General features: G+C 44.0%; 1 protein-coding gene across 1 annotated transcript in view; it reads right to left on the bottom strand.

Moving 5' to 3' along the window:
• Positions 1 to 1,994: 1,994 nt before the first annotated feature.
• fat4 (FAT atypical cadherin 4) overlaps positions 1,995 to 12,761 on the bottom strand; it is a 98,434-nt gene continuing 87,667 nt past the window's right edge. Inside the window, exons 12-17 of the mRNA XM_070912949.1 lie at positions 11,853 to 11,938; positions 10,394 to 10,573; positions 9,812 to 9,936; positions 8,322 to 8,539; positions 5,821 to 6,082; positions 1,995 to 3,904 (exon numbers count right to left, since the gene is read on the bottom strand). Of these exons, the coding sequence (XP_070769050.1) occupies positions 1,995 to 3,904; positions 5,821 to 6,082; positions 8,322 to 8,539; positions 9,812 to 9,936; positions 10,394 to 10,573; positions 11,853 to 11,938 (2,781 nt within the window). The remainder of the gene's footprint in view (positions 3,905 to 5,820; positions 6,083 to 8,321; positions 8,540 to 9,811; positions 9,937 to 10,393; positions 10,574 to 11,852; positions 11,939 to 12,761) is intronic.

Here is a 12,761-nt window from a genome sequence, read left to right as displayed (position 1 = left end):
TCAGAGCTGGCCATGTCACACCAGAGAAACTGTGAGGTTTATTTGAATTCATCTCCTATTTACTTGCCCCACCACCCACCCACGCTCTCATTATCATTGCGAGTGTTATTATTATCTCAGCATCAGCGTGGTACAGCCTTCTCAAAGAGGTTTTGGTCAACAGAGCTCTCTGCAGGACCGTGCCCCTCCGCGGGCCCGTAGTAATTTACCCAGATTTGGGCTGTCACTCTTCGCCGGGTTCACGGCTCCCTGCGTTTTCTCTCGTGGCCTCTCTCCCCTCGATGACGGAGAAGATAAGCATGTTGCATTCCGAATCACTGAGCTACGACAAAAAAAAAAGGGGTTCTGCTCAATAAGCCAGATGTAAATAATTGTTGAAAGCAATATAGGGCCCTGCGTCGCGGAGTCCGCTTCATGTTTTGCTTGGCTGCGAGCGAGGTGGCTCAGTTTCGTTCAGGTCCTGAAATGCATTTTTAAAATGTTTTGTTCAGAACCAGTATTATTTAAAGACTGCAGAGTGGGCCTTGAATTTAGAATACCTTATGACCCAAATGATTTGGAGGGGGAGGTAATTACAGCTTGAAGGTGACAATTGTTAAAAACTGCCAATGCTTGCATCTAAATCCGTTGCTTACCACTGCAGGAAAGAAAAAGTTTCTAAAGCAGCTTTTAAATAAATACTTTTTTTATTCTGTTATTGGCTTTTTACAGGTACAAAGCATACAGCATGTTATAGTTTTATCAAAAGTGGAAAATACTGATGTTACATATGTAACAAAATGTAAAAAATAAGTCTTCAATCTTACTTTCCCCGAAAGTAAGAACATACATTTCAGCATATGAAAATATCCATAAAAACACAGCTTAAGTAATTTAAGTTAATAAACAGTACAAAAATGTAGAAACCATACATGTCAAAATAATGGACAAGGACACCAACAACAAATGACTCCATGATTTCACATGAATTAAAAAAATGTACACGAGTTCATAGTGTTTTAGTTGGGGTCATGTTTATAGGATCCACACATCATCATCATCATCATCATCATCATCATCACTGCTATCGTTGCCTGAAAAACACTTGGCTGGTCAGAAATTGCAAACGCAAATTTGTGACAAACAAAACTATCCCCCCACAAAAAAACTCCTCTCCTACTGAACATAGGCCAGAAAAACAGAAGAGGAAAAGTCCTCCCCCGCACCGAAATCCTCAAATGTCTGTAAGGCAGGGGACTTGATTAATCCTCACTCTTGGGAGCGTTTAGCCAGTCTTCTGTGAGAAAACACACCAGGGCAAAGACAGGGAGGAAGGGGATCTTAACATTGGTGGGGTCTGCCATACCGTGCGAGCAAAACGCTGTACTTACTTTCACACCGAGGGCTGTGTCCTGTCACCTACAGGTGCAGTCAGATCAAACACACATGCTTCCTTTTAAGTAAATTAAAAACTGACCCCTAAAAAGACTGGGAGTTTTCTTTTGCTCCACGGCCCGTTGGAATTCTCTTCCTGTGAGTGTTAATATTATCTACCATCTTATCTCTCAGCTGTGAAGTTGTAGAAGTTTTTGGAAAGGAGAGGCAATATTGGTAATAAAAAACAGAAATGTTCAATCAAGATAAGGTGAATGGAGCTTTGCAGTCACTAAATGGAATTCAGACATGGACTTCTTTTCTCTTTTTTTTTTTTTTTTTTTGAGCCATTCAGTGTCAATGGATTCGTTGTAATGAGGCCTCAGAGAGATGAATGCACAATTGTACAGTTGAGTTTGGACCTGGAAAAGACTGGTAAACTATTCCAAGCTGGCTAGTGACAAAGTCTGTCACGTCACAGGTGCCATTTTACTGCCTTACTGCATTGAAAGTCGTCTTATAATTTTGAATAATGTAAAAAACATGTAGTCCAATGTTCTCTTGAAATATACAGTCTTCCTTTTTCTTTTTTTTTTAAATGGAGAACACCACCATATTCTACAACATCGTAATAAATAGTCTCATACATATTGCTCAGCTTCTCCTTCGTTTAGGATGGTCACCGAGCCATCCCCACTGTTCATTTCAATGTCTTTTGCTGCCGCGTTCTCAGGAAGCAAGGCTAAGTCCTTGAACACGTCTACATAATGTCCAAAGCCGGGGCCCCAGTTCAACAGATTGTCCCAGTTGAAGCCCCCAGCTTGCTGGCCCAGTCTGTGGGGCAAGGTGTAGTGCTGGTCAGTAGGGGGCATCTGGGAAACGCCAGGCCCTCCTTCTGCCCGCCGGCTCGAGTACCGCCTCTGCTTGAGCCTCCCACCGTAGTCCTCATCGTCAGCGTCCGACTCGTTGACTTGCGAGAGCTTGGGAACTCGGGAGCTGTAAGACACCGGCTTGTCCCGGTCGTACTCCATCTCTGAGCAGGTGAAGGAGTCATGTGAGTCACTTTCTGAAGAGGACTCTGGGGCAGGGATGCCATCAGCGGGGTTGCGGACCCTTGACAGCGGCCTGCGGCAGTCCTCTTCTGAGCTGGATCGCCCGTGGTCAGCGCTGCAGATGCTGGGGTTACGTGGCCGTGGAGTGTTCAGCCGCTCCACTTCCTCAATGGACAACCCCACAGGAGGCCCCGTCTCCAGGGGGATCTGCTCGATTGGCTGCTTCAGCCGACTGCCAGGCCTGGAGGTGTGGCCGTGGCTGGCCATGGTCTGCGGACTCTTGCTGCGCCTCCCCAGCCGGGTGGCATAGTTGAACATGGGCGGCGGCTGGCACATGTCATTGTGCAGGTCCAGCGGGCTGCCCTCACGGCGAGCCAGGTTGAGTTCTCTGGTTGGAGTGTTTCGGTAAAAGGAGGAGGGCTTGGTGAACGGGGCTGGGGAGTGTCTGGAGTGGGGGTTTGGGGTGGGGCATGCTGAGTGGGAGTGGCTGAGGGGGGTGGACCTCAGTGCTTGGGTGTACTGAGGCTGGTAGGTGTAGCTCGTTGCTCCGAGGGGTAAGGGAGACTGTCTGGCGAAGCCCAGTGGGCTGTGTCTCTGGATGGAGAACTTGGGAGTGTGGCTGCGAAACTGCTTGTAGTGTTGGATGATGTCTGCGTCTGAAGGGGCAATACTGCTGGCATTGTCTATGTCATAGTGCTCAATATCTGCCTCTGGGCCATTACAGGGGGCACAGGGAGCACTGGGGACGGTCTCATTGTTGTGGGGAATGTCTGTTTCATCATAGATCAGATAAGGGTTCTCCCTCTCAATGATGTCTGGTTTGGGATTCCCTTCTGGTTGTTTCCGTACCGTCATGTCATCTCCGTATGGTGGGATGTTATCTGGGTCATCGAAGGCTACGTTTTCGCTACCCTTTTTCTTTTTCTTCTTCTTCTTCTCCTTGGGCTTCTTCTCCTTGGGTTCCTTTGGCACTTTGGTCTTGTTGCGTCCCTTGCAGTGGTTGCACAGGATCAGGCTGAGCACCACCAAGGCAAGGACAGTGGCACAACTACCAACAATAGCGGGCACCGCCCAGATAGGGAGGACCATCGTCTCGGCTGTGGGGCTTGGGCTGCAGACAAATCCGCCATTGTTGGCTGTCTTGCAGACAGTACCCTGAGGGCACTGGACACCTAGACAAGCCACCAAGGTCTCACATGTGTTGCCTGTGTAGAACTCGGAGCAGACGCAGGTGAAACCTGAGCGGGGATCCGGCACACAGCTGCCATGGTTCTGGCAGGGATTAGAGGAGCAGTCGCCGGGCGGGACACACTGGTAAGTGTACCACTGGTTGACGCACATCAAGCCGTCCCAGCATGGGCTGCTCTCACACAGGTTGGGACCCCTGCAGCCGATCTTGACAGATGAACTAGTCTTAGTTAAGGTGACGAGGCTGTGTTCTCCAGTAAATGGCATGTTCTCCCCATTATACTTCACATAGGCCAAGCAGCCGTCGAAACCTGCGAATGAATAAGAGAGAAAACTGGTTCAGATAACAAGAAACAGCCATCAGCAGCTAACAAGGACATAACAGTGGCCTGGAGGGGAATCATTTCCGATTGACACCAGACTGACGGGTTTTCAAAATGTCTGCCGACGCTGGATCACTTCCTTGTAAATAACAGGAACTGGGAGCCATAATCAGAGCTAAAGGAATTTTGTTTAGACGGGTAATTGGTTCAAGCTTGGGACAAAAAAAATTGTGAAATTTCCTCCTCCTCAAAAAAGAAACCGTTCTTTAAAAATGGGCCGGCCAATTTGAAAGAAATATGAAATATTTTCGAACAGAGAATCCATCATCAGAACCATTATAGCTTCAAGACATACATCTGGGTTGGATGAATGTCTCTGTGTCTAATTCAGTCTTTTGCTTCGTGTGTTGCCTAACAGCACTGCCTCACCGATGTAAATAGATTTTTATTGAATTTATCCCAGTGCAGATTAAATCCATTTGTGTCTTTTCATTAGCTCTTGAAAAGTGAGTACACAACAGAATACGACTGTTCAGACACACATTGAGGTAAGAGTGGGTTAACAGGCAGCCTGCCAAAGGTCTGCGTGCTCAGAATATGCTTGTTTTATAAATGCCCTGGTCTTTGTGTAAAAAGGTCAACAAATCATTCAAATTGCTAATTTTTACCATATTAGTCCATAGTATTAGGTTAGTTTTTCCCTCCTCTGAAATTCTGAAATTTACTGTGTTGCATTACCTCCCCCTGGAAACCCTCTCTTTCACCTTTTCCAAACTGTTCTTAACTCATGCTCAAGGACATCTGATCTGTGATTTAAGTCTAAACTAAGATGAGAGTTCATGGAAATAAGACGAAAACACCAAAAGTCCACAGAGGCGGGCGCTCCAAGACAAAGTCAAATTAAATCATTATTAGTTATTTTGTCCATAAATGATACTCTGATAAAAAAAAAAAAAACATTTATTCAACTACAGTAAATTCATAGCAGGTAAATCTCAGCAGTGTCAAATAGAAACAGATTTCAGGCCAGTTTCACAGAGTCTTGTTGGACGGCCACCAAATATGGTCAGCAGTTTGCAGAGCAGAGTATTAATTCATTTGGGGGAAAAAAAGTTTGTAGTGGATTTATAAGGGCTCACAAGCTGAGTGCTCTGACACACACGTGCAGTACGTGCATGTGCACATGCATGCATACATAACATAACAAAAAACTGCTGCATTAGTCATTTACAGTGGGTAAAGAGTGAGTTTCTTGGTCAAATGCCAGCTTTTGGAAGCTTCAGCAGTGTTTGACACGGCACGTGAATAGCACCTTTACACATGTACATTCACACACATACATGTAGATGTGGTGTACATGCAACAAGGGTTTGACTGTCATAATTAGGTTTGGAGAGGGATATTTCTAAACTGAGATTTTTAGACTTTAAACATGACAAATGTCTTGTCAAAACAAACACAAATCTAGTGTTTCTCTATGAAATGTTTTCATGAAAGAGTAGAAAAGCTTCTGGGACAGCATTTAAATCATCATGGGACACTAAAGCTGTCTAATTAAAGTCATAAGCAGCTAGCAGCTCCTTAAAAGGAACATGACCCACTCCCACCACACACATGGAGTAGTCTGATTTGAAACTACATTGAAAAAATACATTATGTGCACAAAATATATGATTTATTTGGTCACTGCAAAAATCTCTCTTATCAAATCTTTGTGTCGGAGCAGTTGGGGGTTAAGGGGCTTGCTCAAGGGCACCTCAGTTGTGGTAATGAGGGAGGGCATTCACTGCCCAGATTTATCCTGCCACTCAGGGATCAAACTGGCGATCTTCCAGTCACAAGCCAGAAAATAAGGTTATTAGCCCTCAATTATAGACAGAAACAAATACACTGTCGAGCCTCACCTGCTGCAGTTTTCTGCTGAGCTGGTCCGGGTGGGATACCTCCCAGGGAAAAGGTTAAAACGCTGAGACCTCCAAAGTCCTGGGTGGCATGCTGGATGACCCTGGGGTGGCTGCTGTCTACCTGGAGCACCGTGGCCGAGCCGTTCTTGACCAGATGGAGCGTGTGCCACTGGCCGTCTGACAGCACGGCGTCTCCCACGGTCCGCTCCACCTTCCCCCCGACGCCCGCATCTGAGATGTAGTGGATGTTGCCGTTCCTCAGCTGAGAGAAGGAACAGACATGGAGGTTTAGTGCAATGGTCACAGATACTCCACTCAGAATGAGTTGAAGATGGGTTCATGGGTAATTGGTCACACAAAAAAAAACTGTAAAAGCACATTTTCTTGGGTGAAAGAGATCAATCATTGTTGAAATGCATGAAAAATGGTTTGATCCCTTTTCTTGATATTACCAAAGCATTCAAAATCACATGATAAAAAGTTGTCATGCTTTTTACTACAGAAAACTTGTTCTCAAGGGTTTAAGATCACACGCTGTGACAGATAGTTGTTGAGATTCAGTCTGGACCAAAGTGGTGGACAGAGAGCAGCTCTGAGTACACCAATGTGTATACAGTATCACTTGTTCAATAAATTAAGTAAGTATATAAATGTGTCTCTATTTTAATGTCCACATTAAACAGATCATCATAGATTAGAGATGAGTTGACAGACTGGATAAGATACTTGATAAATTGCTCAATCCCTGAATCTGTATACTGTTATAATTCTTAATTCTAAAGTGTATGATAAATAATGTTCTCCGAGGGGAGTCGCATAAACTGGGGTTAAAAATGCAGTTTTTCTGATTAATGCAATGACTTATCATGTCAGAATCAATCATGAGCCATGAGAGGAAGTCTTCTCTAAGTCTCCACGAAACTACCACCACACTGCATTCAGGATCTGATGTTGAGGTCAGAGTTTGAAAACAAAAATGCAGCTTGACGCTCATAAATCTCTCTCGCAGCGGGACACACTGCAGTTAATCATATTCTCACGACTTGTGTGTGCAGCCAATGTTACTCAGCCAGAAGGTGATCAGAAACTTGCTAACAACAATTTCAGAGAAAACACGCTCGTTCAGACGCCCACTGGTGAAGGCTCTTTCCAGAAAAGAGAGGACAGAGAGCTTCTTTAAAAGAAATTAATCAAGCTCACTTTGGCATGGACAACAAATTTGCGGCTTACACTGTGTATGGTAATCTCATATGTGTGCTCCCCACTTCGATGGAAAAGTAATCCCGCTCTCCTCCCTTCAAAGACCCCAAAAATCAGCAATGATAAGTAGCTTCCGGAAGAATTGATTTAAAATGGGAAAAGCTGAAAGTCTTCCAAGCCAAAGAATACTGAGTGCTCTAAACCTGGAAAACCAATCATGAAGTTTATCTATTAAACATCTTGTTTTTTATATCTCAGTATATATAGTTCTGACTCTCAACATATGTCGATATACAGTATGTATTCCCCTGCCCCTCTACTTTTTTAGGCGTAACGGTACGTATAATACTTTTCTGGACTATTTGGGAAGCTGTGATGGTGATTCGATGAGCACCAGGAAGGGGGTTGGTGGTGCTGAGGGTGAAAATTGAAGAGGATGAATGAGCGCTCAGGCCTCTTTAGGCAGCTGCCCAGGATCAGTCGGAGGGAGGGGGTGTTGAACAGGATGAAGAGGAATTCAACTAAAGGGAGATGGCTGAGAAAGACCCGTATCGTTTGCCTATAGTTTATACTTAGGAGAGTGTGTGGTGACTTGGGTCGGAAGGGGTGAATCAAAGTAAGGAGACGGTGTACAGATATGTAGCCATACATTTCAACTTACATACTGTACATACAAAGTTAAACTAATGTTGTGATCATGAGGTCCAAAGGTTCAGGGGACCTTTCAGTGTCAGTGTACTGTATGTTTGCACACACACAAACCAACACATGCTCATGACTGCAAATGCTTGTTGGTGATACAACATATCATCTGGCCGCCACATTGCAGGACCTCAGCTGTGTCATCTCAAGCGAATGGATGAGCCAAAGCGGTGCTGACACTGACAAAGAGTGAATCGTGAGCTAATTATGACTTGCACGTTAGCTAACGAGCCTTGTGAGTCTGCAGTATGGCTGGTGCCTGATACTAACATTAACAGTGGCTGTTATGCAATTTGTCTAAAAAAAAAAGCCAAACTAAGCTGATTCTGATGCTAGAAATCGTACTGTAGTGCTTTTACCATTGATTTGAAGTGTAATGTGTACATGGGACCATTTCCTGTGTCATAGGGTCCTAAATGTGGATGCTACCTCCACTGGACCTCACTGATGAATAAAGGAGATATGTGATAAAAATGCAGCCTATGTATAGATATGTATATGTATTTTATTTTATTTTGTGCTTCTATGTACATTGCCTCATCATTATGCCCGTAGAAACATGCCCAACTCTCACACAACCTCCACCTCTCTCTTCATACCTTAACAGTAGTGTAGTTGCTGTTCTCCTGCACATGCAGCAGGGTGCCGCTCTTGCCCCGTGTCCTGAACTTGACCTCCAAGCTGCTGGTACTGGCGGCGTCAGAGGTCACGCCCTGCAGCGACTGTCTCAGGAGGACATCACGTTTAGGGCCCTGCTTCAGGGAGTAGTCCAGACGGCCGGTACCATCCAGGGACAGGGCAGTGTCTGCTGTGATGTCTGTGGGAGAAAGACAGAGAATATCCTCAGTCCTGTCTGACTTCACAGACGTTTCACAGGCGACTGCAAAATGTACATTTCCACTCCGGCGCTGGCAAATGATTTAATATGACCACAACAGCCATAACCACAAATTGGTCCTTCTCACCAGTGGTACGAATACCTTCCTATCAGTGACAGATGTGGGTCAATTCACAGAGCAGCCTGCGTGCCCTTGAGCAAAACTCGAAACCCATACCTGTACCCTCTTCAGAGCTTCACAGAAATACCCGAAATGTAAATGTAAAGATTTCTGCTAATTTCTTGATGTAATACAAAGAGTGTGAGTTTGTCATGTGTTTATTAGCTGTTTGAAGCTTAAGCTTTGCTAATATACAATATGATGTAATTTTATGAAGCTACAGTTCAATAATGTAAATGTTACTGTAGAGGCAATATACAGTTGATATCATGAGTGCATCCAGAAAACCAACTTTAATAAACCTACATGAAACCCTAACAAACACAAAATATGTAGCCATTAAAAATGCTAATAAAACATTTAAATACACTTTTGAAGTGTGAAGAAAGATCAGTCTCAGTTAACAGAACCTTGACACAGTGTAATTTCTCCTCAAAGTTGGATTTACAGACACAGTTGAAATGAAAATGTGTGTTTTTTATGGATAACACTGTAAAATGACAGATGAGTTTTCTGTTTGTGCCATTCTATGAAGAGGGTGTTTCTTCTTGTCATTTAATGTACTTCCTGGCATTTTCTTTCTTTTTCCTGAAGATGAAACACTGAGCGAGTTCTTTGTATTAGAAGAAAAGTGCTGTGATTCTGTTTCGTGCCATGGAACAAAAAAACAGATTTCCCACAAAATCAAACCCAATGACAGAGAAGAATCCCGGGTGGAGGTTCCCAGACTTCTCAAGCGATCATCTTGTTCGTTCCCAGAAACGATATGAAAGTTTCAAAATAAATGTGGTAATGGTTATTGGTAACAATGCTAAATATACTGTAGCACCTCACACAGTAGCTGGCAGTTTTTGTGGGTCTCAGAGGTTTCTCAGTCTGTTTTAGTTCTCTGATGTTGAGTCTGAGTATTTATACAATGAAATACACAAATGCTTTGAAGCACAGCTCAGAATGCAGTGATGTGGCCTATATTAAGCAAAATGGTGCAGTTCGATGACTCATGAGGGAAGAATCATAAATAGTCATGAAAGAATATTCCTCAGAAAGTGCAGCCTCAGCAATAAAAAGACACTTCAAAGGCTTATACTTACATTTCTCACAGAATTTGCCAGTGAAGCCATCTACACACTGGCACTGCTGCCAAGACCAGTGGTCCAAACAGGTCCCCCCATGTCTACAGGGGCTGGCGGTGCAGGCTCCTTCCAGTCTCGGACATCTACAGACACAACGACACGCAAACCGACAATCAGACAGTCAGTTTGACAAGTCAGCCGCACAGTTGGCAGCCGGGGGGTCCGCCGAAAAAGAAACTCCAAAAAAAGGGGCAGATGAGCTATGATTTCTTTCCCTGTGCTGCAATACAAAAAACCCCATAAAGAACCCCAAGCGAATTAGCATATCAAAGGACCTGTCCTCGCCTCACTATTCACCAGCAGGACTGAAAAGACAAAAAAATCCCCAGAATTCTGCAATCGGTTTCCCCGTCAAAAATCTGCCATTTGTATAAAAAAAAAACATCTTTTTAAAATCTCTCGAGAGGGTTTGAGAGTGTGAACAGATGTCCCACAGCGAGAGTCGAGAAGGTTAGAGAAGACGGACAGATGGGAAGAAGAGGAGATGATGGGGAGAGGGTGAAAGAGGGAGTAGGAGGGGTGGGGTGGGGTTGTGCGGACCTGTCAAGGATGCCACGCGATGCCAGCGCCTGACTGGGCTCCAGCGGGCGGCCGTTGACGGCGAACTCCATGATGCAGCCGACAAAGTCGTGGGTGGCGACCTGACCGCGCCGATGAAGGACGGGTTCTATTGACCTGACGCCTCCCACCGAGAGCCTGTTGGGCTGCACGTCCAGGATCCTGCACACACACACACACACACATGAACAGAAGCACACAAAGACTTAAACGCACACAGACACAAAAGGACATATGCACAGAAATCCAAAAGCTTGCAAATGCATTCAAGTAGTCAGAGGTATGCACACACACACACACACACACACACACACACACTTACACAGAGAGACACTGCGGGTCAGCGAGTTTCACAACAACATGGTCCCAAGACCCTTACAAAATAAACCTTCTGCAGACCTGTGGCCCTTCCTCATCTGCCAAATCGATCTCTCTCTCTCTTTCTCTGTCTTACACACACACACACACACACACACACACACACACACACACACACAAACACGCACACACACACACACGCACACACACACACACACATGTACAGTCTCAAGTTTTCACCCCACAGGGCCTGGCTCTGAGCTGTCTGTGTGTAAAGACAATGATCATCCAGTAATATAATGAAGGTTTACATCATATATTGTATATTTACAACAGATGACTCATTTTTGTATTATCATTGCACAAAAATGTATGAGAATTCCATATTACATGTTAAGCAATTTGCTTTCTTCCAGATACTCAGAAGGCAAAGAAAAAAATAAAAGCTTCAATTGTCCATAGAGCTGCGTCCCGCCTTTTCTCTATAGAAACAACATTTCGTAAGGGAAATTCAATTGTAAACACTAAAAATGGAAAGAAAGAAGGGAGACCTTGAAAGAAAGTTTTAGGTTTTTAGATTTGAGTTTTTAGACACATTCCTCAGCTCAGTTTCTGGAGCAGAATTAATCTCTTTGGCTGAGCCAAACTCAGTAGGTGATTTTCTGAGTTTTTCTCTGGTTAGCTAAAGGGCTAACCTGAATGTCACAGATACGGTGGGGTGAAGACACCTATTGTCAGACTAAAGGCCAGTGTGGTTCCCAACCTGGAGGCCAGGACCGGCACAATGGATCATAAGATGAATATGTGGAGTAGCCAGATGAATTTGTTTATTTCTATCATAAAGTCACCTAATCTTTGCTTTGCTTTTTGTCATAAGACAAAAAAGGTTGTAAATTATTAGCCAACACCCACTTTGTGAAAGAAATGTCATAGTTTAAATTGTCTCTTGCTACGATATAGAGTAAAGTAAAAGGTGCAGAAAAACTATTGGTTCTGTATTATTTTGCATTATTTTGTTAAACATGGAAACTTTATTACGCATTGAGTTTCTCAAGTTTAATGTGTAGAGTTGGATCCTAGGCTAAGAACACCTGTGTACTGTATGCGTGTGTGGTTTTCTTACCAGTCAGTGTGTACTGCCACATTGCTCACAGCACAATAGCCTGGTTCCTGGTCATCACCACACAGGTCCACAGTCAGGGATGCAGCCTACACGACAACAGGAACACACACACACACACACACATGCATGTCACGCGTGATTGTCTTTAAGACGAACAGCTGTTAAGTTACACAGCCTCAGTTCCTGTTCCTGGAGGAGACTCTTTTGAATGGGAGACTGTGGTTGACATAGTTGGCTGCAGCAAGCTGTTTCAGTCACTGTTATTTTGTGGCACATGGTGACCCATTAAACGCTCAATCAATATCAGTCACTGTGTTTCTCCCTCTTTATGGTCTGTGTCGTGTGGGAGTGAGTATGTCACTTGTACTGGTTCAGTACACTGTCTATTATTTATTTTTAAAGGTTTCAATGTCAGTGGGTGGATCAGTTCATACCATAATAAAAAAAACAACAAACCAACAAACAAACCTATTATTTCTAAATGTAGCACTTGAAGCAGTTCAGCATATTTGTTGAAGTTGATGTACTTGTATGATTCTTGCAATTCTCCGTTGTATCCACATGGTCGCTTTGGATAAAAGCATCAGATAAATAAAAGTAATGTGGAGCCAAAGAAGCTCAGTTTATTGGGAAGAGCAGCTTTATCCGAAGTTGCTCTCTTGCTACTAACTGGAAAAGGAAATGTAGGCTAGCAGGCCACTCTATAGCTATCTAGGTGAGATAGTTAAGCAGCCTTATCTTTAAGGAATTATGTAGAACATGCATACATGCTCAATGAAAGCTAAGAACAATGGAAAAACATTGGTAACAGTGCTGGTAGGTGGGTTTTGTTACCGTCAGAGCCAGGCTGGTTTCCCCCTGTTTCTAGTCTTTGTGCTAAGCTGAGTTAGTTTATGATGGTAGTTTCAT

This window comes from Enoplosus armatus, chromosome 10, assembly GCF_043641665.1.
Source record: "Enoplosus armatus isolate fEnoArm2 chromosome 10, fEnoArm2.hap1, whole genome shotgun sequence".
Lineage (NCBI taxonomy): Eukaryota > Metazoa > Chordata > Actinopteri > Centrarchiformes > Enoplosidae > Enoplosus > Enoplosus armatus.
The sequence above is the reverse complement of the archived record's forward strand: the minus strand, read 5'-3'. Positions and strand labels throughout refer to the sequence as shown.